This window comes from Phacochoerus africanus, chromosome 7, assembly GCF_016906955.1.
Source record: "Phacochoerus africanus isolate WHEZ1 chromosome 7, ROS_Pafr_v1, whole genome shotgun sequence".
In the NCBI taxonomy this organism is placed as follows: Eukaryota; Metazoa; Chordata; class Mammalia; order Artiodactyla; family Suidae; genus Phacochoerus; species Phacochoerus africanus.
The window spans coordinates 37,572,728-37,597,517 of NC_062550.1; the positions used below are offsets into that span (position 1 = coordinate 37,572,728).

Consider the following 24,790-nt stretch of genomic DNA (forward strand, 5'->3'; position numbering starts at 1 on the left):
AACCGGCTGAACTTCCGAGGGCATTTTGTAATTTACCTAGACCCACAGAAGAGAGTGACAGATGGGTGGGGGAGCGTGGGGGGAGGCCGATCTCCCACCCACCCAGCTTTAGGTAAACGCCTAAAGGATTGTGAATGAAGGAAGTCCAACTGGTGCCCCGTCATCCAGGACTTCACTAATCCTCTAATGTCATTCTCTTGGAAGAGCTGGGGAATGCACGAGGTGGGGGAATCCGTGAGTTTGCTTGGCCCACGGTGAGGACTGTGCCTACCCATCGCTATTATTTTCTACTGAAAAATAAAATGCCGAGTTCTCTGTCTAGAAAATATGGTTTATTAGTTTGGTCCTAAGTAAGCCATATATAAAGGCCAAAGCCGGATCAGATAGATGTCTATCTGATGTCTGGCAGTTCATTGCCATAAACTCTTTTTTTTTTTTTTTTTTGCTTTTTCGGGCCACACTTGTGTCTTACGGAAGTTCCCAGGCTAGGGGTTGAATCGGAGCTGCAGTTGCTGGCCTGCACCACAGCCACAGCAATGTGGGATCTGAGCCATGTCTGTGACCTACACCGCAGCTTAGGACAACACCGGATCCTTAACCCACTGAGCGAAGCCAGGGATCAAACCCACATCCTCATGGATCCTAGTCGGATTCGTTATTGCTGAGCTACAACGGGAACTCCTGGTACAAACTCTTATATAATATTTGGCATAACATGTTTAATCTAAGCTCCATTCTCAGGACATTATAGTCGTGCTAGCAATGGTGTGCTGGAAAGAGTCATCCATGGAATTCTCTAAGAGTGAAATTCTGGGTTCCCATCCAGTTTTTCTAGATTCTACCTATCAGATCCATAGCATCCAAGGAGAAATGGTGATTAATTCACAGCACGTACACAGAATAAGAAGTTAGCCAGTTGCTAGATTCATCTTTTCTCTTCTAGTTGTGTTTCTTTCTCTAGCTCATGTCTCTTCATTAATCTCCTTGGTGATGATCTCATTTCTACCTTCCTATTAGTCTAAACCAGGTTTCCCGAGCTCGGGAGCTCGGCAGTCAGGGCTTGATAGTCGTTGAGGGTGTGTGACCTTTGCGTTGCAGAATGTTTAGCAACATCCCTGGCCTCCGCCCATTAGATGCCTGTAACACCCCCCAGTGTGACAACCCAAAATGTCTCCAGACATTGCCAAATATTTCCTGGGTACAAAATTGCCTCAGATGCGTCACTGTTAGCTAGACAAAGACCTTGGGACAACTTAGCATTTCTGTACAAAACCTATTTGAGGAATATTCTCATCTGTTTTCAGGATACAAGATACAACATTCCTTTTGCTGCTTCTGTTAGGTAAATGTCTAAGACTAGATGTTCAGAGAAGATGATTCCAGGTAACCATCTGGCCACATCTACTTGTGAAACGAAGGCTGGGGCCCATGTTCTGGACTAATTCAGAAATAAAGCAAAACACAAAAGCTGAATCTCCACATTGAGTTAATAGAGTAATCAGGGCAAATATAGTTTTTCTGTGCCTCTATTTTTCCAGGGTAATTGCTTCAGTTTTCCTTTTCCCACAGCCAGGGTTTTCTATGATTTGCAAGAAGAGAACAATGCTGGGAGTTTTGAGTTGGTTCTTTTGACTCAATAGCCATCACTGTCCCACTGTCCTAGGAAAAGACTGTCCTAAAAATTGGGTTTCACAGAACCAATGGAAACAGAAAGCATATGAAAAGATTGAGGATCTACCGGGAGATTGTTCGATAAGACATAACGAGGAAAATGCTTGGCTATTCCAGTTGATACCGCAGCACTTCAGAAAATGAGTGTTGCTGATCATGTAGAGGATGATTGTGAAGAGGAAGGGAATTCAAGTCCGATCTGGCTCTTGCGTAGGAATTTTTTACAGCTGTAGTTATTATTGCTCTTTAACTGATGCGGGACCTGATTTAGGGAGATGAGATGTCCTGAGGGGGTCCTCTAACTACCAACTAGGGGTGCTAAATCCTCTAGAATTATGGTGGAAAGGAAAAGGTAATTGATGTGTCTCTACTTCCAAATTATGATTGAGGGGATTGATCGAAGGGTTAGGGGCAGACTTTATCACCATGGTGATGAACCTGGGCTATTGTGGGGAGGGAAGGAATGAGAAAAACACTGGAGAGAAGGAAGATATGGGAGACACTGGGAAGCATATGAAAGGGAAAAAAGAATAAGAAGCCCAAAGAGAAATGACAAGCTTTCTGAAGGAGGGAGATTAGAATCCTGGAGAATAAGCAAATGACTGCAGTGGGCAGTAGAAGACCTTTTTTTTTTCCTCTCTTTTTATTTTTAATTTTAAATTTTTTTTTTTCTCTCTCTCTCTCTCTTTTTTTTTTTCTCTTTTTATTTTTGTTTTTTTTCCATCATGGTTGAGGGAGAAGGGCCTTTCTTCTGCTGTTGGTGGTGAATCCATGGGCATCAGTCCCCACTTGTGACTGTCAGAGCCTGGAGAATAAGCAAATGACTGCAGTGGGCAGGAGAAGACATTTTTTTTTTCCTCTCTTTTTATTTTTAATTTTTTAATTTTTTTTTCTCTCTCTCTCTCTCTTTTTTTTTCTCTTTTTATTTTTGTTTTTTTTCCATCATGGTTGAGGGTTCTGCTGTTGGTGGTGAATCCATGGGCATCAGTCCCCACTTGTGACTGTGCTGCCTGGGGCTCCCGCCTTCTCACATAAACTCCCGTGACTCCTGATGACTGCCAGCGAGACATAGCAGATGAGCCCATCTCACAGATGAGAATGTGAGAGATAGAAGCAGGAGGCCCCGTCACACACTCAGTGGGCAGGGAACAGGGATGGGGGTGGGTGTCACACACTGAGTTTCTTTCTTGTCTTCCTCCCATCACACCACACGGTTGCCTGGGCTCTGCAGATCCTCAGAGAGCAGACTTTGTGATAAGAAGTTCTCAGAGGAGTTTCCGTCAGGCTCAGCAGTTAGTGAACCCAACTAGTATCCATGACGACTCACTCGGGTTGGATGCCTGGCCTCACTCTGCGGGTTAAGGATCCAGCGTTGCCATGAGCTGTAGGGTAGGTTGCAGATGCGGCTCGGATCCCGTGTTGCTGTGGCTGTTGTGTGGGCCGGCAATTGCAGCTTCGATTCGACCCCTACCCTGGGAGCCTTCATATGCCACAGGTGAGGCCCTAAAAAGACCAAAGCCAAAAAAAAATAGAAGGTCTCTTAAGGAAGACTGAAGATTAGCTTAATTTCTCTGCAGAAGGAGTAAGCTAGAACCGGAGAACACTAAAAAAGAGGGGTGTATATTTAAGTAAGCTTTTCTTTAAACTAATGGTAGATTATATATTTCTCCATTCTGTTTAAAATATGTTTTCCCATAACTTTGCCAAACTGGATTGAAATGGATGCCTGGCGTTCTGGAGGCAATGTCTTAAGAGGTTGACAGGACAATGAATGAGGGGAGAGAACAGCCTTCTTTGTTTTGGGGGGTGGCAGTCATCCCTAAATTCTTGCGTGACAAAGAAAAAGCCCATGGGCCTTTATCTCTACTGACCTGTGGACCCCAGCATCAGGGCAGAGTTATCTCTCTGGAGAACAGAGAGAAAATGCAGTTAAGTAGGGCTTGACTTCCCCGTGCCCAGAGGGAATTCCCTGCTTGAGAATTCCATTGAATGCAGAGCAGAGCTGAGCCTGTTCTTGGAATGGATGAGCCCCAATGACTAATCAGCTGGACGCTGTGACCATTTATCCCGTGGTTGTGAATTTCCAGAGCCCAGGAGAAAATGGGCTGGGCAGACAATACAGGCGGGCACAGGAGAAGAAATCATTTTGTTTTTGCAGCTTTGGTCTGTGTCGGGTAAAAACTCATTTTCTAGTGAAGACAGAATTTCTTCATCCCATCTGGGCAGTTGCTGACTTGAGTTTACAGCTGAACTCAACCCCATGGGCTCCTCAAAAGGAGTTGTTTTTCAGTTTTCAGTGTGAGGAGGAAATAGAGGCCACCTCAAATTTTGATGAAATGTTGAGGAAATCAAATAATCCCTTGGGCCAAGGTGCATAAGGGATAGAGGGAAGCAGAGATAAATGCTCTCTCCTAGTCCTCCACAAAACATATGATTCTATTTGTGTATAATTTATCACCTTGGATTTAGGAACAAAAATTGATTCTATTTCAAAAGCAGCTAAGTAGAAACTTACTTGAATGTGAGCAACAGATTAAAGCCAAAGAAAAGAGAAGATTTAAGTTGAAACATCCAAGAAGATAGTCAGGAGGCTGGGAGAAGATTAGGGCTCCTGCATTTGAGCTGTGCTGCTTGGGGACCTGATTGTGTAGTCTGTATATCATGCTTCGGAAATATGGGTGCCTTTCCCAGGTGCTAACACTCTTGACCAACCAAGAGAGCCATTTCTTCCAGTATTATTTCCTTTTAGTCTTTTGAGAAAAGTCAGTTCAACTAAATATCACTGGAGTCATGTAGCTAGAGTGGCCCCGTGGGATGCGATGTCTTATAAGAATATGCTAATTATAGCCCTGCATATTGGGAAGCATGGAAAGAGGAAGAGAAGGTGCTGCTGACTTTCTACTGTCAGAACAAAGAGGACCATGGCTAGACTCCAAGGTGGAGCACTGCCCTCCTGTAGGCATGCATACAAGGTCCAAGTACACAAGCAGGGCAGATGCAGACTTGCCTCCAAGGCTGGAGGGATTTCAGCCTGGCTCCCACAGGCATCCTCTGGAACTCTGGGCAAATTGCTGGCAGGGAGTTCCCGTCATGGCTCAGTGGTTAACGAATCTGACTAGGAACCATGAGGTTGCGGGTTCGATCCCTGGCCTTGCTCCGTGGGTTAAGGATCCGGTGTTGCTGTGAGCTGTGGTGTAGGTTGCAGATGCGGCTCGGATCCCGCGTTGCTGTGGCTGTGGCGTGGGCCGGTGGCCACAGCTCTGATTCGACCCCTAGCCTGGGAACCTCCATATGCCGCAGGAATGGCCCCCAAAATGGCAAAAAGACAAAAAAAAAAAAATTGCTGGCGAATCCCAGGCCCTTCAGACAGCACAGCATGGATGCAGCACACTGGACAAGAATGAGGGCTCTTGAGTCAGGTAAACCTGGATTTGAATCCAAGTTCTGCCACTTCCCAGTGATGTGACGTTAGTCATATTACTTCTCTAAAGCTCTACTTTCTCCATCTTTAAACTGGAGATAATAGTGTATCAATTCATAGGACTCCTGTGGGGATTAGTGGGATTACCTGTGAACTTTATAGACTGCTGTGAACACTCAATAAGGGGCAGCAATTAGGGTTATTTTGTTTCTTAAGCCATATGGCATCTTCATCCGATGACAGAAACAGTGAGAGCAGTATTCTCAAGACGTGGCCTTCTGGGAAACGTTGGAAGCCCCCAAAAAACAGCCACCCCAAGAACTTGTTGGAGGGAGTTAGTCACCCCGCATCCCCATCGTGCAGTCCTGGACCCCCTTAACCTCCCAGCTGCAACACTCTACTTCATCCCAAACAACCTGGAAGACACAGTAACTGGTCCCATGTGGTGACATGATTGGGATTTGTACTTTAAGAGTCTGAGTGAAATGGCTGCAAGCCTTGATATTTGGTTCCGTAGCATTTGGTTAGGTAGGTGTCATGTTCTGGAGACTTCTCTAGTGTTCAAGACCTAAGAGTAGACACAGAAGGAGATGGCCAGGGAGCCCAGGGTGCGGACAGACACTGAGGAGCTAGAAGGTGTCAGCCTGGATTTGTCAGGCTGGATGCTTTGATTGCTTTCAAGGAGGCTTTGCAAATGCCTTGTACTCCGAACACTGTGGCAGGAAGTAAGCAAGAGAGTCACTAGGAAAAAATACTACAGCGTGAAAAGTAGGTCTCATTTATAGCAGTACAACAATCAACCGTAAATGTTATATCTATAAATGTATAGTTGTACAACTGTAAATGTAATAAAATTCATTGAGTAATTAAAAAAAAAAAAAGGTGGGTCCCTGGAGAAGGAGAAAGACTAGGGAGACGAAAAGGACAAAAGGATGAGAGAATAAAGGTGCAAGAGAGAAAAATGAAGTCTCCAAGATCGCAAAAGAAACTAAAGGGAGATGGAGCTTTCTGATGCTGATGAAGCTTAAGAAGTAGGAAATGATAATAGTTATAGAAAGAGGGGTGAGGTGGTTTGAAAACCTCGAATGAGAAATCGGAATTAGGAAGGGGCTTTTGAGGCATTATATGATCCATCTCCCTGTCTTTATAACCGAAGGAAAGAAGAAAGGGGAGGCGTTCCGCTGTGGTGCAGCAGCTTAAGGATCTGGTGTTGTCTCTGTGATGCCAAAGGTTTGACCCCAGCCCAGCTTTGCTGCAGCTGTGGCCTAGGTCATAGATCCCAGCTATGGCTCAGATTCAGTCCCTGGTCTGGGACCTTCCATATGCTGAGGGTGTGGCCAAAAAAAAAAAAAAAAAGAAGAAAAGGAGGAAGAGGAAGAAAGGAAGGAGGAGGAGGAGGAGGAGAAGGAGGTGGAAGAGGGGGAGGGAGAGGAAGAGAAAGGGGGGGAAGGAAAGAGAGACTCCTTTGTCTCCCTCTTGGCAGAACTATGATCTATAAGGCCCTTTGCAATGCTCCCAGTCTGTGCTTTGTAAGTCATGTGCATGTTTTTAAGAGTCCTGATTTGGTTAAGATCTGTCCCTGTGGTCTGCATAACTTCTATGAAAGTCACTTTGTCATGGATGGCATGCATGTGTTTCATTTCCTCGGTTCCCAGAAGGTCAGGATCATAATAATGCCCTTCAAAGTTTTCAGTAGCTTATACAGTATGATCATTTTTAAAAGACACCTGACCAGGCCCCAGGTATGTTCTGGAACTCATGCTTGAACTTTGGGGAAAGTAAGAATCTAGGTTAGAACCAGGTCCGAGAGCTTTCTGGCCTTCCTTTGGGGGACTCCTCGGTTTGCTCGTCGTTAAACTCAATGATATCCGTTTCCTTGGTGTCCAGGTTTTCCATTAAATACAGCACATCGGGGGACACTCGAGAACCAGCCACAAAGTTGATTCCACTGGTCTCTGAGGATGCTTCTGTGTCAAGTAAAGAAACTGGCTCAGGGCTCGTGGGAGCCAGACTTGGGGCTGCCAGGGAGATGTGGCTGGACCCTAGCAACCCCGGGAGGCTCCACCTCTGTGGGGACTTGTCATTCTCCCGAAGGTCCTCCCCGGAAGCGAACTTGAGGATGTTTCCCTCAGCTTTGGCTGGAACAGTCTGGAAGCTGGGGTCCTGAGGAGGTGTCCCTTTCTCTGAGGGGAACGGGATGGATCCCGCAGGGTCCTCCTGCTGCCCAGTCCCGCTCGGCTGAACCCCAGTAAAGTCAGAGCTCTGGATGGAGGCTGTGGAGTCGTAGTGGTCCTCCTCCACCGGGGGCACTGGTGCTGTGACCCGCACCTCGGGGACCTGCGGCGTTTTGGTGGGGGAGCCCCTCACACTGGACTGGGGCGTCAGGCTGGTCTCTCTGATGGTGGACAGCTCTCCCAGGCTGGAGTGCACGTTGGGGCTCCCCTCTGCGGGCCACGGCTCCTTCCAGGGGGCCGAGGCACGGTGAGGGCTCCTCGGGGGCACGTCTAGCAGATCCCTGGCAGGGCTGAGGTCCCTTGGGGTGAGGAACATGGAGCTGTCACTGGCCTGCCTCCCGTAACTTCTCCTCCTGGGGCTGGCAGCGTGTTCGTGGGCGCTCAGGAACCGCTTGACCCTTCTAATCACGGAACGGCGATGGCCGTGCTTCTCATAATCCCACAGCCACTCCTCACTCGGCAGGTCAGACCCGGACAGCCTGAAACACACAAGAACAAGATGCAGGCAGAGCAGCTTCAGAGGCCCAACATTGGGGCCAGGGTCTCAAAGTTAAGGACCAAGTTCAGGATTTTCACATTACAGATTTTGAAATGGAGGAGGCAGGGGGACTTCACCTTGAGATAACCTAGCAGAGGTTCTCTAACCTTTTGGTCCTCGGGACCCTTTAATACTTTAAAAAATTACTGAGGGAGTTCCCGTCGTGGCGCAGCAGAAATGAATCCAACTAGGAACCATGAGGTTGTGGGTTCGATCCCTGGCCTTGCTCAGTGGGTTGAGGATCTGGTGTTGCTGTGGCCGTGGTGTAGGCCAGCAGCTGTAGCTCCGATTCAACCCCTAGCCTAGGAACCTCCATATGCCAAGGATGCGGCCCTAGCAGGACAAAAGACAAATAAGTAAGTAAGTAAATAAATAAATAATTACTGAGTACCCTGAAGAGATTGGTTTATGTGGTTATAGTGACTGCCATTTACTGTGTGAGAAATGATGACTGAGGAATATAAAAAGCACAAGAACGAACAAGCACGCATTCCATTCACTAAGTAATGACATCATCACATAGCACATAGCCTCTGGAGAATTCCACCGGACACTCACAAAGGGATAAGAGTGAAAAAGGCAGATAACAGCTTAATGTTTACCATGAAAATAATTTTGACATTAAGGACTTGGATTCTGGGGTCTCAGTTCGTGGGGATTTCCAGAGGTCCCCAGACCATACTTTGAGAATCACTGATGGGACATTAAAAAAAAAAGGGAGTTCCCGTCATGGTGCAGTGGAAACAAATCTGACTAGGAACCATGAGGTTGTGGGTTTGATCCCTGGCCTCACTCAGTGGGTCAAGGATCCAGCATTGCTGTGAGCTGTGGTGTAGGTCACAGATGTGGCTCGGATCCAGCTTTGCTGTGGCTCTGGTGTAGGCTGGCAGCTGTAGCTCTGATTAGACCCCTAGACTGGGAACCTCCATATGTTGTGGGTGCGGCCCTAAAAGGGCAAAAAAAAAAAAAAAAGATATAGTATGTGTTCTTTCTCCATTGTTACAGGTGAACTAAAGTCATTTTTTCCCGGGACCCATATAACCCCCTAAAACAATGGATCATAGCTAAATTCAAGACAATCCAAACAACAGCTAACATTTCCTGCACCTCTCATGTATCAGTTCAATCATCACAGTAGTCGTGTATGTTGGTATCATTATTATTCACACTATGCAGGTAAGGGTACTGAGGCCTTGAGAGATTCATTAAGGGTACTGAGGCCTTGAGAGATTCACTATGTAGCTAGTGAGGGCCAAATGCAGAAGCCAGATTCCAAGGTCTTTGCTCCTAATCCCTTCCATATAATGTCTGCTACATAGATGTTAAGTGAGAAGATAGAACCCAGGAGCAAAATAATGTGTATAATACAGTGCTTGCCCAGAGGTCATTTGCCAGCATTCCTGGTCCATACTTTGCATTTCTGTACTTGGGGAACGAATACAATCGTCAGGATGGTGTGGACTTGCAAGGCAGCTTGACTCTGCTGGTGATTAAGTCTTATGGATTTGGTATTGCTAAGAAAAATACCCTGTTGAATTTTCAACATTTAAGATATAAAACAAAAAATCCTTTTTTTTTTTTTGTCTTTTTAGGGCTGAACCCACAGCACATGGAAGTTCTCAGGCTAGGGGTCGAATTGGAGCTGCAACTGCCAGCCTATGCCACAGGCACGGCAATGCAGGATCCAAGCCACATCTGCAACTTATACCACAGCTTGAGGCAATGCCAGATCCTTCAACCCACTGAGCGAGGCCAGGCATCGAACCCAAATCCTCATGGATACTAGTCAGATTCTTAACCTGCTGAGCCACAATGGGAACTCCAACCCTAACTTTTTTTTGTTTTTGTCTTTTTGCCTTTTCTAGGGCTGCTCCCGTGGCATATGGAGATTCCCAGGCAAGGGGTCTAATCAGAGCTGTAGCCACCTGCCTATGCCAGAGCCACAGCAACGTGGGATCTGAGCCGCATTTGTGACCTACACCACAGTTCACGGCAATGCTGGATCCTTAACCCACTGAGCGAGGCTAGGGATCAAACCCAAAACCTCATGATTCCTAGTTGGATTTGCTAACCACTGTGCCACGACGGGAACTCCAATCCTAACATTTTTAATCTTCTCCAAGGCTGAAATAAATGGATAATGGAATGACAGTAGGGCTATTGGTAAAGGCAGGTTCTCACCTCAAATTACTCGGTTATTTGTCTCACATCTTTGTGGATGTACAGTCTTAATGAGTTTCAGAGAACTGTTTCAAGCCCTGCCCTTAAACCTGCTGGCTCTAGGAGCAATAGTGATCAGGCCGTCCCAGTCCAGTGTTTGTGTTGACATCTGTGTTGACGAGATGCTTTAACCAAGTGCATTTTATGGGACATAAAGGAAGAAGTTGGAAGAGCATAATAGGGGAACAGCATAATACTGGTGTAACCTGAAAGTGCAAAGTGAGCGGCCAAAGAAAACGTTGTTCCTCTGTGTTTATGAATAAAAGATGGATGATTGAGATGATTAACTGGCTCAATGTCCTGCATGGCATCCGATTACAACCTTGTGCTGTTATTCTAAAGCCCCGGCAGTGCCCTTGGCTACCAGATAGGCTTCTGGCCCACCCTCCACTGTTCAGGGCTCAGGTTATGTTACACTGACTTGAGAAACGCAGACTCATGCTTCAGCAGCCTTGGTGGCCCTGCTTATTGCATTTCATTAGGTCAGATCTCCAGTCACACTTCAGGAACCCATTTAGTTACGGAGGACAGCAGAGCAGTTTGTCACTAAGACTGGGAATCCAAGGTAGAGCTGGCAATCCCTCCGTAAAGGACAGGCTTCTGTCCTCCATTGGGGATCTTGACTTTTTATTTAGGATTTGTCTTCCCTAACTACTTCTAAACCACATGTCCTTGTAAGAATGACAAAATCCTTTTTTTTTTTTTTTGTCTCTTTGCCTTTTCTGGGGCCGCGCCTGCAGCATGTGGAGATTCCCAGGCTAGGGGTTGAATCGGAGCTGTAGCCACCAGCCTTTGCCAAAGCCACAGCAACGCTGGATCCTTAATCCCCTGAGCAAGGCCAGGGATCAAACCCACAACCTCATGGTTTCTAGTCGGATTCGTTAACCACCGCGCCACGACGGGATCTCCAAGAATGACAGAATCTTTTGGGGAAAGCATTTTTGTATTCTTATTACTTTAAAACTTTGTGAATCCTAAGGAAAAACTTTGTTAACTACAACTGATATAGTGGTATGTACACTCACCTGGGGCAAAAGGATTAAGGGTCACAAATTGGAGAAAAATAAACTCGTTGCAAGAGCAAATGGCAAACAGGCCAGGCCTCCTGCAGATATTCTACTGACTCACCCCCTGATATTGGGCAGGACTGCCAGTGAGATCTGTGGCACCTTCCTGCCATTTGAGACTGTGCTGTGGATGCACAGGATTCATCCACGTATCCAACTAAATGCATTGAGCATCTGTCATGAGTAAATTTGTTGCGTTAAGTTCTGTATAACATGATTTAAAAGGTGGGGGGAAGGCCTGTATATAAATAGCTCAATTGGGGGCAAAGTAAATGGTTGAGCTGGTCTTTGACACTGAGTAGGAATCAGATAGGTAGAGAAGGGACAGAATATTCCAGGTGGAAGAAGTGACCTGAGCAAATGAGATAGGGGGGAACTTCAGGAATTTGTGAGGAATGGGAAATACTCGAGTTTGTGTCAAACACACAGAGTAGATGTCAGGTATAAAGCTGGTAGCCTTGGACTTGTGTTATAAAGAGTCTTATAGACCCGGCAGGAGGATTAGGACTTTATCCAAAGGCAGTGGGCAGGTATGGGTTGTCTTTGAGAGGAGAGGGCCTAACTAGAGTTGTGTCATTTGGTAGTTGTGTCCACATAGGAAAGGTTACATGGAGAGCAATGTCGATGAGTATTCTCATGCAGAAATGCTCTGGAAAAGAAACATGACCTTGGAACTTTCTACACCATTCGTCAGAAAGACCTAATAGTGCTCTCTGGAAGAGCACTTGGTGGTCTGTGATTTGGAGAGCCATTCTATGAATCTCATGCTGGAGTGGTAAAGGAAGCCCTCTAGCTTGCCATGCTATCAAACAGCAGTAGTGAACTCTCCCCCCTGCCCCGCTGCATGATTGACCTAATGATCTTTCTTCCAAATGTTTCTGTGATGGAAGTTTTCATTGCCAACACCCAATACCCATCTCCTTTCTCTGAGTCATGGTTCCCCATATGACACCAGTGGTTTGAGAACAAAATGGTTTAAGGCTTAGAACATGCAACATAGAATACATTAGAAGATTCTTTCTTTCCCAGTTGAAAGGAGGTAGCTTTTAGGTCCTTTTAGATTTTCTGCTCCTCCTTATTTGATTTTTAAAGTGTACCTTTAGCATAGGATTACAATCCTGAAGCCCAAATATAACACCACTTAAAATGCCCCAAAACAATTTAGCAGAAACAATATATGATAGAATGTAAGCCCCCTCAAGATACTGCTATATATCAGAAAAGGTCAGATGAAAAACCTGGGTCTTGTGTTCTGGAGTCCACTTGGACTGAGATAGGTAGGTAATTAGAGACCTGAGGACAGTCATGCAAAATGCCATACAGCCATTAGTGTCCAGGAGATGGAATTTGAGAAGTGCTTCTGTGGTGAGGAAAATGATTTATTTCAGGAGCTTGCAGAGCCAGGATGACTGCTGCTGTCCAGGCTGACACTAACTAGCTATGTGACCTTTGGTGAGTCACTTAACCTCCCTGTGACCTAGCATCATGCTTGGTAAATCAATGACAACAAACCCACTCTACCGGCTTTACAAGGGTGTTTGGAAGTTCAAAAGGAATAACAGATGTAGAAAAGCTTTGAAGAGGAGAAGATATAAAAAGGACTCTATCAATGACTGGCAACCCTTCAGAGATGGTTTCCAAACCACCATCGACTGCATATGGTTGGAGGAAAAAATAGTGTCTGCCTGAAAGTCACTCCCTTTCCTCCTTCAAGGCTGTCCTTTAAGGAGTTCCCGCTATGGCTCAGCATGTTGAGAACCTGACTAGTCACTTGTGATAAAACATGACGGAGGATGGTGTGGGGCGAGGAATGTGTATGGATGTATGACTGGGTCACTTTGCTGTACAGTAGGAATTGGTGGGACACAGTAAATCAACTATAATGGAAAAAATAAAAATCATTTAAAAAAGAGAATCCATGAGGATGCATGTTCCATCCCTGGCCTTGCTCACTGGATTAAGGAACCGGTGTTGCTACAAGCTGAGACTCAAATCTGGTATTGCTGTGGCTGTGGTGTAGGCTGGCAGCTGCTGCTCGAATTTGACCCCTAGCCCGGGAACATCCATATGCTGCAGGTGCAGCCCTAAAAAAAGAAAAGAAAAAAATAAAGAGTGTCCTTTAAAAAATGTTACTACATCTCAAAGCTGCCACCTAACCATTAACATGTTGAAAGGGATAACTACCTCAGTCATTTAGTGGTGAAACTAGAGTATTGAGCAGATGGAGGGGAAATATAAGGCTGGGAGGAAGCTGGGTTGAGAGAAAGAAGATAAAGCCAATCAGGTGGTGGGACCGCCTTGACCTTGCCTCCCAGTGCTGTTGTTTGGTGCCATTTGTGGACATTGTCAAATCCTGCAGGAAGCCTTTACGGCACAATATAAATCATCAATGCAGAAGAAGTGAGATTGAGAAACATTGTGTCATGTATTGGGCTATTTCTGAAAGGGAGGCGCAGGGTCGCTGGCAGAGAAAAAATAAGTTACGTTAAACTCGGCAATCTCGTTGGTTCTAGTTGAGGCTGGAAGGTGGGAGACCATGTGCTATTTCTACAGGTCAGATCAATGTCCAGATTGAGATGTGTTCTTATTGTAACCTCGAGTGTTAAAAAAAAAATGCCAATTTTCAAAATGGTTATGGAGCACCTACAAAACCATCAGCCCCACAGTCTCCCTGACCAATGACAAATATCAGAGGGCACCAGCAGCCGTGATTTAATTAAGGCCTCTTGAAAAGATGCTTGGGTCGGTCACGGGTGCAGAAGAGCACTTGTCACCCCCTGTTACCATAACAAAGAAGAGGCAGGGCACAGGGCTTAAACAGAGGGCTTTCAGACTTCTTGGGGTATATCTGACATGGAAAAGACCAAAACGGCCCTGATGACTTGAAAGATTTAGTGTATTTTTGCAAAAGCAAACCCCTTCTCCTTAGTGTGATCGGGTAAATATGGATTTTCAAAGATTGAAGGATAAAACCAGATGATGCTTGTCTGTCTTTCTCTGTGGCTGCTTTTAAAGTGGTATTTTGACCATTTAAATCCAAGTAATCAGAGGTCACTTTAGCAGAACTGAAATGAGGAATTTAGCAATATTATATTTAATCCAGTGAGTCCTACGTGTCACGTCAGCTTTACTGTTTTCAAATTGCTAGTGTATTCAGTCAGGCGGCTGCTTGGAGCGAGCCACTAATTTGCCTGAAAATCTCTCAGGCAGAGGTGCGTGTGCCCTTATTCGTGGGCAAAGCAAAATGTACGCTTCAAACCCATTAGAGGCAGTGTTATTTTTAACCTTGTGCACTGCAGAATCGCCGTCAAAGCTGTCACTAAGGATTTAGAAAACGAGTAAGTAACCCTCATGCTAAGCTGGGAGCGTAAGGCTGAGTGTTGTGAGGAAAATCCGGCTGACAGAGGGTTGTATGCACCCAGCCCCCTCCCCACTCCCCTGCTGGGGACAGTTTCAAGCAGTGGAGCATCATGGGAGCTTGCTGAGCCCAGATGGCTGGCCACCCTCCCGCTGCCTCTCTGTTGCCTCTCTGCTGCCTCTCTGCTGGTTTAGACTGAGGATTATGGCAAAGCTGGTTAAAGAACAGGCATATCTAGCCTCACATTACCACTCCGGGATGCTTACTGGGCCTCCACCGGCTGTTGCAAAAAGAAGCTGTGGCCCAGAGTTAAAGTCCCCACCTTTCCATACTGTTGTATTCAATGGGAGTTTTGTTAGAATGGGAAATTAAGCCGTCTGTACCCCTCATACCACCTAGGAGGTGAAAACTGAGCGCCAATGGTGACCCCGTGTCAGCTATGAAAGAATCCCTGAGCAGGTTCTAAAATTATAAACTTAATGCACATTCATCCCCTTGGGAGTTTCCATCTCTCCTTCCTTTCTGGTCCATTAAATGAAAATCAATGTTCCGAGAATATGTCTTTGGTGAAGTTAGGGATTCAGAATTTGGGATATTTTTGGTTGTTTGTGGCACAAGCATGCATATATATCTCAGACTGTGCATTTTTCTTTTAAAGTTAAAATACTTGAATATTGTTGGCTAAGAAGGGATTACTGAATAAAGCATCCATTTAGAAGTATGTTTAACCACACCTTAATAAAGTATTTGCTCGCCTGAATACTGATTTTGCTAATTCAAACTAATAGCACTAAGAATATTCTGACTGAACTGCAGTATCCTAGATGTGCTATGTACATTAAGTACATATATGTAATAATTGCAAACAAGTAGTTGTATTATTTCTACATATTCTTAGGACTTTGGGGATGACAATAGATACGTAAAAGTCATTATTTCCAGGTATGCGATTGTAGTTATATAAAACCAAATAAATATTATTAAAAAATTTTTTTTTGTTTTTTGCTTTTTCAGGCCACACCCACAGCACATGAAGGTTCCCAGGCTAGGGGCCTAGTCAGAGCTATAGCTGCCAGCCTATGCCACAGCCACAGCAACTCAGGATCCGAGCTGCGTCTGCAACCTACACCACAGTTCACAGTAACACTGGATCCTTAACCCACTGAGTGAGGCCAGGGATTGAACCCGCAACCTCATGGTTCCTAGTCAGATTCATTTCCCCTGTGCCATGATGGGAACTCCCCAAATAAATCTTTTTTTTTTTGTCTTTTGTCTTTTTTGTTGTTGTTGTTGCTATTTCTTGCGCCGCTCCCGCGGCATATGGAGGTTCCCAGGCTAGGGGTTGAATCGGAACTGTAGCCACCGGCCTACACCAGAGCCACAGCAACGCGGGATCCGAGCCGCGTCTGCAACCTACACCACAGCTCAGGGCAACGCCGGATCGTTAACCCACTGAGCAAGGGCAGGGACCGAACCCGCAACCTCATGGTTCCTAGTTGGATTCGTTAACCACTGCGCCACGACGGGAACTCCCAAATAAATTTTAAATAAATTCTTCAACTCTTACAAAAATTTCACGGTTTCTCCTCTTTGTTAAGTGGACCCTTAATTCACTTCACAGACGCGTTCCTTAAGATCACTCCTGATGTGAGGAAGTTTCGGCATATTTGAATCATGGCAGAAACAGTGTTCTTTGGATGGGACTGCAGTTAGCAGTTTAAGGTTCCCAGGCTGAGAGCAGCAGGACAGAGTGAGGTCAGGGCCACGTGGACACCCCTCATGACTCACTTGAGGGATCCATCTCAGAAGCAGCTGTAGCCTCACTTCTCCAGATCTTCACACACTTGAGCTGTTATGGATGGCTATTTTGTTAGGATTTTTCCAATGCCTTTAAGGGGTTATTGCTGCTTTACTATTGGCTATTTTGATTTCCCAGACAGGATTAAAGGGAGTTAGGAGACTTCAGGTCTTTATTTCCCATATATTCCATTCCTCAGAGCCTTAAAAATCAGTGCTAATGGATAATCCCAAGTATTTTAAAAAATAATAAGCATTTTGGAGTGAGTTCATGATGGTATAATGTGAAGACAAGCATTGCACCTCAGACTAGCTGTGGTAGGCTAGGTAGGCCTGGACCTTATTTCTTGTTTGTTTAAAAAAGAAATTTATTTTCAACAATGTTGGCTTGAGTTTGAGCATTCTAAGTTTGGGTTTTGTTTTGTTTTGTTTTTTTTTACTTTCTTTTTAGAGCTGCACCCTTGGCATATGAAAGTTCCCGGGCTAGGGGTCGAACTGGAGCAGCAGCTGCCAGCCTATACCACAGCCACAGCCACGTGGAATCTGAGCCGTGTCTCCCCCTATTCTATCTGTGTGCTAGCTCCAAATTCTTTTTTTTTTTTTTTTTTGGCTGCACCAGCAGCATATGGAAGTTCCTGGGCCAGGGTTTGAATCCACGCCACAGCGGAGACCACACTGGATCCTTAACCCCACTGAGTCACCAGGGAACTCCCCAAATTCATTCTTTTTTTTTTTTGTCTTTTCTAGGGCTGCTCCTATGGCACATGGAGATTCCCAGGCTAGGGGCCTACGCCACAGCTACAGCCACACGGGATCCAAGCCGCATCTGCAACCTATACCACAGCTCATGGCAATGCTGGATCCTTAACCCACTGAGCAAGGCCAGGGATCAAATCTGCAACCTCATAGTTCCTAGTCGGATTCGTTAACCACTGGGCCATTATGGGAACTCCTCCAAATTCATTCTTAAAGATGCATGTTAGATTCTCCAACTACAAGAGGCTTCTTTGAATCTTCCGACCCTGTGAAGGGTACCTCCACTGCGTTCCTGCAAGACTCTCAGCATTTCTCCATTGTTGCATTTACCACAGGGTATTATAACATGTCTCCTCGTTATGTCTGTGAGCTTAAAAGGTGTGTTTTACTTGCTTGTTTGTGTTTTAATAAGAATTTTATTTATTTATTTTTTGCTGCACCTGTGGCATGAGGAAGTTCCCAGGCCAGGGATCATACCCATGCTACAGTCATAACCAGAGCCATAGCAGTGAAAACACGGGATCCTTAACCTGCTGAGCCACGAGGGAACTCCTGCTTGTTTGTTTTGTTATCTCCAGCATCTGACATAGAACCTACCATATACTAGGCCCAAAAAGAAAATTTTGCCCAAATAAACGAGGGTGTTCTATATGTGACCGTACAAGGGAAAACATGAAAATTTAAATTTGCACTTGAGATAAAAAGGGGGAGGGAAGTACTTTTATTTCAGTAATGTATATTTGGTAAGTGCCTGAAAAGACGGCAGTGTTTTGAACATGTTCCTGAATTTAGAGAACAAAGGAATTGTCTCCAAGGAGTTTTCTTTTTATGTGGAAATGCATAGTGTGCTGCATGTAAAAGAATGTGTGAGGCGGAGTAATTTCTCAGGTTGCCCTTGGATGGTATTTTTGCTCAGTTATTGAAGGGCACTGCCTTGATTTTGGAATTTCTGGGTCATGGGCATTGTGATTATAAACCCGAAACATTCGTATGAAAAGATGAGGGAAATTTGATTTCTGAATGAAATATGCTGGAAACATATATCCTAAATAGAATAAGAAAACAAAAACCTTACTCATCCAGGAAAGGATTTTCATGTGCCCATCTAAGAGCAAACACCGAAATGTTTGCATCCATACCATGTTTGACACCTAGTCCGCATCCTAATGCAAAGAACTCCTTGGCTCCGTCATTATCAGCCACCTGTGCTACAATAATCCTTACTTTTGCTTTCCCTCTTCCCTGAGCCTCAGTCAGATGGTTGACCTTGTATTTGGTGAGTGACCAAGTCAATGCTTAGGGAATCATTTTTTTCTGATTTTAGAGGACATCTCTTATTTTTGCCAGCCCAGCAAAGCATTCACCCTTCTCCTGGTAATAGCACTCTGATTTTTTCTTGAGACATCACCTACTCTATATGGTTGGTTGGGGCTGACCACACCCTTTAGTCCAAATACGGACACATGAACCAACCTTCGCTAATCAAAATATTATGTCTTCCTGTCGATAATTACTGGTTCAAGAATGGGCTTGTTAACCAAGCCCAGCCAATCATAATCAATCCAGTACTTTAGTTTTAAGAGTTGGAAAAGAGATGTAGCTTTCCACAGAGGATAAACAGTTCACCTGGAAAAGCTGGCTGCCATCTTGCCTTTTTGCCATCGGGAGCGGGGAGCCTACTTGAAACCTGAGCCCTTGGAGAGAAGAGTAGAACTGAGGGACAGAGAAGGCAATGCAGGTTCTGCACTGACACGCTTGAGCCTCTGGATCCAGCCACACACAAGGCTAGGCTACTTTCTGGATATGATCCAAGAAACTCCTTTTTGCTTAAGCTAGTTTAAGTTGGTTTTCTGTCATAGGCAGTCAGATAGAAACACCTTGCCTTAATAGCACAATCATGAAAAGAACTGATACTAAGGGATCAAAGACGGCATTCCTGGAATGCTGGCTTCCAAAAGTCTGAATTCCTTCAGTGACCTTTCCTGGGTTGTGAGAGTCCCTTTTAAGGGTCCTCATTCGTGCAGAAAGTCAAGATCAAGTGAGCTTTTGCCTAGTCGTTTCTTTGACCAGTTGGATCTAGCACAGTTCAGTTAAACATCTCAAAATCTCCCCTAGTAGACGCTGGCTTTTGCTTGTGCCTGTTCCATCCTGCTAGTAAACAGAGCATCTTAACTAGAGTTAGTTTAATATGAAAAAATAGCTTAGACTTATTTAACCTTTCTGTGCCTCAGTTTGACACCCACAAATAAGATTTCTGTACTAGTTGATAACTATAATGCTCTGCAGTTATATTTCGCGTGTTTTTATGTTGACAGCCACTGCAATCTTATTTAATCTTCTCAATAATCATTTGGGTTAGATATTTTCTCCAAGGTCTTGTAAATTCCTAATATTATGTTTCTATATTTCAAAATAGGAGAAATATGTATTTTAATACTTTCTATAGAACATAGACACTTGCACAGGAATGTAAAATTATGATGATTAGGATGAATCTGTCGATCAAGATAAAAATCTCAAGCCCCCCAAAATGATAACTTTAACCATCACGCAAAAACAATTCAATAGACATTAGAAATGGGGCACAAGTGGAGCTTGCAGTCTACTAAGATCATCACCATGATTCCTTGACCCACTCAATGGTGCTGGTCTCTTTTCTTTTACAAGTCAGATCTTCAAATATTTTGCATTAATCAATGATGGGGGTGGAGGGGAAGGTAAAAGCTTATTTAGTGATCTAAAAGCAATTCACAGAAAAGTATTGGATTAATTTTCAGAACTGGGAAGGTTGCTAGATACCTGTGAAACTGCCACTGCAGAAAGTATTACAAAGGGCCGAGAAGGGCAAATAGTAGGAAATTACTGTTTCAGGTGACTGCAGATGAGTGCCTTGGTCTGGATAAGTACAGAAAGCCCAGGCTGAGCAGGTATCTAGAAGCATAAGCAAGTCAATCCTGGAGTAGGTAGACGAAGCTGTGCTTTGAGGGTAAGGCAAGTCTCCTGGCTGCTAATCCATCTCATTATTTGCCTCCTGAAATTCTGCTTTTAGTCATCTTTTTCTTCAGGTTTTGAAGGGATTTCAGCCTCAAAGTTTCTTTTGGAGGAGGAGCTCCCCAACCCATTATTTAGGAGGATTAGGAGACATTCCACTAAGAATAAGGACTTGTAGGCATGCAATGGAAGCTAGATATCCTCCCAGTAGTGTTAAAAACCAGACAATAGGCCCCAGGTGGCGACCAAGCCCCATGTTACCAAATGGAGACTTAAGTATTGTTTCAGTTCTCCCAGAAATGGAACCTTAAACCAATCAATCAGGAATTTCCTGATCAGCCTCAGTTAGGTAATCGGCCTGCTGGACCCCTGCCATCCCTTTTAGGAAAGTGACCTTGCAATAAGCAACCCACTTTTTTGCCTGGTATGACTTCCTTGTTCCTGCTTCCTTCTGCCTATAAAAGCATTTCATTTGCGCAGCTCTTTGGAGCTCCTTTCTGACTGTTAGACTGGATGCTGCTCAATTCATGAATTGTTGGTAAAGCCATAGTATCTTTAAAATTTGCTTAGTTGATTTTTGTTTTTTAGCAGTAGAGAAAAAGGAGGGGTGAACGGGGGCAGGGGGAGAGAACGAAGAGTCATGGGTGGCAACTACAGGACACAAACTCACTTCACAAATCCACTTAGACCTGACCTCAGGGAACAATGAACCATAGCTTTGCCAAAAGTTAAATGAAATATTCTGCAAAACTTTTTCCTTTTTCTACAATATTTTTGAGGGGTTATTTTTACTTTTCTAAATTTGTCTACACTCTTCTCTTTAAGTTTCTTGGAAACTGTGACATCTGCCTTCAGCAAATATACTCAAACTTCCCCCACATTCACACATTTCTCCAAAATCAAATACATTATCAGATTTAATAAAATTATTCAAAAACCGTGCATGATTTACTGCAGGCCTCAGCCTATTTATTTAAAGCTCACAGTACATGGGGACAGATTGTTATGTTAAAACCGCTGAACAGAGACTGGCTTGTATACTGAACAAGTTAGTTTGATCAAAATTATAATCTTAGAGAAAGCTTTCAATAAAATTTATCTTATTCCTTAAGGCTTGTTTGTCTCAAAATAGTCCTAACACAGTGCTCACTTGGTATATGTTCAATAAATACTTGTTAAAATGCATTAATTATGATAATCGTGATTAAATAATAAACAACCATATAAGTAAATAATTTATCTTCAAGTTGGAAGAGAAAAAAAGAGGGATGGTTTCACAACCCTTGGAAAATTTGCTGTGGTATAAAAGAAAGATAAAATGCAAATTATCCCAACACATACACATATACACTATATTTAAGCCAGAAACTATAGTCTCTTTACTTTCTCAGTCTCTTGGGCTTATTAGTTATGTCTGAAAATTTGAAAAGGCTACCATTATATGATGTTAATAATATGTTCTCATGAAAGTAACTACAAGACCATAGCATAAAAAGATCAGAGTAGTGAACTACTTGTTTTCCAAAAATTGATGATTTTTTAAATTTTTTTTTTTTTGTTGTTGTTGTTGTTGTAGTTGTTGTTGTTGTTGCTGTTGCTATTTCTTGGGCCGCTCCCGCGGCATATGGAGGTTCCCAGGCTAGGGGTCTAATCGGAGCTGTAGCCGCCGGCCTATGCCAGAGCCACAGCAACGCGGGATCCGAGCCGCGTCTGCAACCTACACCACAGCTCACGGCAACGTCAGATCGTTAACCTACTGAGCAAGGGCAGGGACCGAACCCGCAACCTCATGGTTCCTAGTCAGATTCGTTAACCACTGCGCCATGACGGGAACTCCGATTTTTTAAATTTTTAAATTTTTTCCTACACCCATAGCATATGGAAATTCCCAGGCTAGGGGTTGAGTCGGAGCTGCAGCTGCTGGCCTACACCACAGCCTCAGCAAGAGCAATGCGGGATCCAATCCTTGTCTGCTACCTACACTGGAGCTTGCAGCAACACTGAATCCTTAACCCACTGAGCAAGGCCAGGGATCAAACCCATGTCCTCATGGACACTAGTTGGGTTTCTTACTGCTGAGCCACAACGGGACCTTCTAAATATTGATGATTTTTTAAAATGCACTTACCCCATTTGGACTGTTGACCCCAGAAATGAGGGTATGCAGTAGTCAGCCGCTGCCAGTGTATACGGTGGTCGAGCAGCAGAATCATCCCAGTAAATGTCCTTCTTCATCTTGGGTAAGCTCATGTGCATTTCATCCACGGCCAAAAGAGAGACCTAAAGTCGTGGTTATAGTGTTAGAAGGATTCAGATGTGGCTTGTATAAAGCAAGAGAATAAGTTCCAGTGGGTGGATGGGGTTTGGAGTGGGATAGAACACAGTCTATGTGAAGTTCCAAAAAGGCCTCCAGGCAACATACTGAAGAGCCAAGCCTCTTTCGTTTGTGGCCAAAGCTCTCAAGTTCAGGGGCCGGCCTTCAGAGTCTGTTTAGATTATTAATGTTTATAAATGAAACAAAAGTTCCTCTAACCTGCAGATTTCTGTCAATGCACCAGTTAGTTTCAAAATCATCATCATCTTCTCCAAAAGGGTTGATAAGCTGCTCGGCTACCTGTAGAATAAGAATAAGTCCATCACGATACTTGTGAAAACTAAGAATGGAGGTTGAAGAGGATTCCTACTTCATTCTCTGCTTTCTTTGGTCATCTTTCATAATAGGAAGTCTGGAAGCGGGTGGGTTGTCCTGCAGACACACAGATTTATCGGCCAGTGAGACTGGGCTCTCAGACCATCATGGGTCATGTACCTGCATGGGTCTGCTCCCCAGTGGCTCTGTCTGTTCAGCTGGTGACAATGTAGGCCCCATCTCAGAGAAGCCACAGACAGCTTAGGAGCCAAATGACTGATTCTCAGGTACAAATCAAACTAGCAGATATCAGAGGAGCACTGCCAATGTGCTAGGCACTTCAAGTGTTATGTAGCCTGTTCTCTTAAAAAATTTACGAAGGCCCAGGTGATGAGGTAAAATGTAAACAATAGGGAAGATTAAACAGCAAAAGACTTAACAATTAAAGAAAATAATACAGGGAAATTTCATAATTATAACTGTTAAATGAATGAGTCAGAGAGCTAGGAAGTCATAAAGCTGGAATTTGTCTACTTAGTTTTACCTTAAAGGATTTACTGCTATCTAATGAATTACTCAGAAGTTATGTAGCTTCTTATCATATACCTTCTAATAGTTGGTCAGTATTAGATGCTCTTATCATGTTCCTGAATTAACTAGCTTCCTGATCAGAGAAGTATATGCCAAATATGACTCACCTGTTTTCTCCTTCTTGATTTCATCTATCAATCAAAGATTGATTTTTACAATCTGGATGTGGTGTGTGTGTGTGTGATTTTACATTGGGTGTAGATGCGAAAAACTTACAAGTGTATAACATAGAGGCACCATTGTTTAGTTAATTCCTAGATTTTCAGACTATTTGGTAGAGAATCTACCTACATATCTTTTAGGATTTAGGCCTAATCACTTAGAGCAGTTGTTCTCTACCTTGGCGGAACATAACCTGCAGAGCTTTTAAAGAAAATTGATGCCTGGGTCCCTCCCCTGGAGATTCTGATTTAATGGGTGTGAGGTTGAGCCCAGGCATTAGTATTGAGTAGCGATCCCAGGAGGTTAATGCGTGGCCGGTGTTGAGAATCACTGACTTAGAGAGCGTACGTCTCTCTTGTTCTAAGAGACAGCCTTGGGAGGGCCTGTGCTCCAGATCAGTCAGCCTCACAACAAAATCGATGCCAAAGTCCTTTACTGTAAATCCTAAAGGGCTAGAATTTTCCTTAAATTAAGTGGGCCACTGAATAGATCCTGCAAATTATTTTTGATATATCCACAATTCCATTTGTATGAAATCAGTCCTGCATATAATAATAGAGTCTACATTTAACTATCAAAATGCTATCCATGTTTCTGAATTGACTGTGTCCCCAAAATATCTTTTAATCACTGGGAGGCTCCATTTCCAGCAAATACCTGAGTAATTAATACACTGTTCATAAGGTTAAGATGGGTTTTCTACACTTTGAAGAGATTTGCAAATATTAGAATGGTCAAGACAAAACAGCTGTTTAGAAACTGAGGTATATAATCCATTGGGTAGGAAAACTCCCTTCTCTTAGAGTTGCCTATCTCTTAATGGACCTAAGATGGTCTTTTCATATTTTGCCATCGAAAAGTATGTTATAAAGGAAAAGAATGCTCATATTTTAGAGACCACTCCAGAAGGCAGGAGCTGCTAACTGTTCCTTTCACACTGGCCAACCACCTCACATGGACACAGAGTGAGGAATAAGAAGCTCAGCAAACTTAGGGGAAAGGACAATAAAAGACCAGAGTGATTGAGTGTTTGGGCCAGGTGGGGTGATTTTCTGCTTGTAAAAGTAGAGTCTACTTTTTTTCTCTAGTAGGAAATGAGGGCTATTTGTCTCTCTTGCTCTTTGTCTTAAATGGGTAAAGGTAACTGAGTCACTGTCATCTGGTTAAAAAAAATTTTTATTTATTTATTTATTTTGTCTTTTGTCTTTTTTGTTGTTGCTATTTCTTGGGCCGCTCCCGCGGCATATGGAGGTTCCCAGGCTAGGGGTTGAATCGGAGCTGTAGCCACCGGCCTACACCAGAGCCACAGCAACGCGGGATCCGAGCCGCATCTGCAACCTTCACCACAGCTTGGA

At 44.1% G+C, this 24,790-nt stretch overlaps 1 protein-coding gene across 3 annotated transcripts in view; it reads right to left on the reverse strand.

Annotated features, from left to right (window-relative positions):
• Positions 1-6,510: 6,510 nt before the first annotated feature.
• BEST3 (bestrophin 3) overlaps positions 6,511-24,790 on the reverse strand; it is a 42,086-nt gene continuing 23,806 nt past the window's right edge. For all 3 annotated transcript variants that reach the window (XM_047787184.1, XM_047787183.1, XM_047787185.1), the window contains 3 exons: positions 22,587-22,667; positions 22,182-22,333; positions 6,511-7,805 (listed from right to left, as the gene is read on the reverse strand). In XM_047787184.1, coding sequence (XP_047643140.1) covers positions 6,884-7,805; positions 22,182-22,333; positions 22,587-22,667 — 1,155 coding nt within the window. In that variant the 3' untranslated portion in view covers positions 6,511-6,883. The remainder of the gene's footprint in view (positions 7,806-22,181; positions 22,334-22,586; positions 22,668-24,790) is intronic.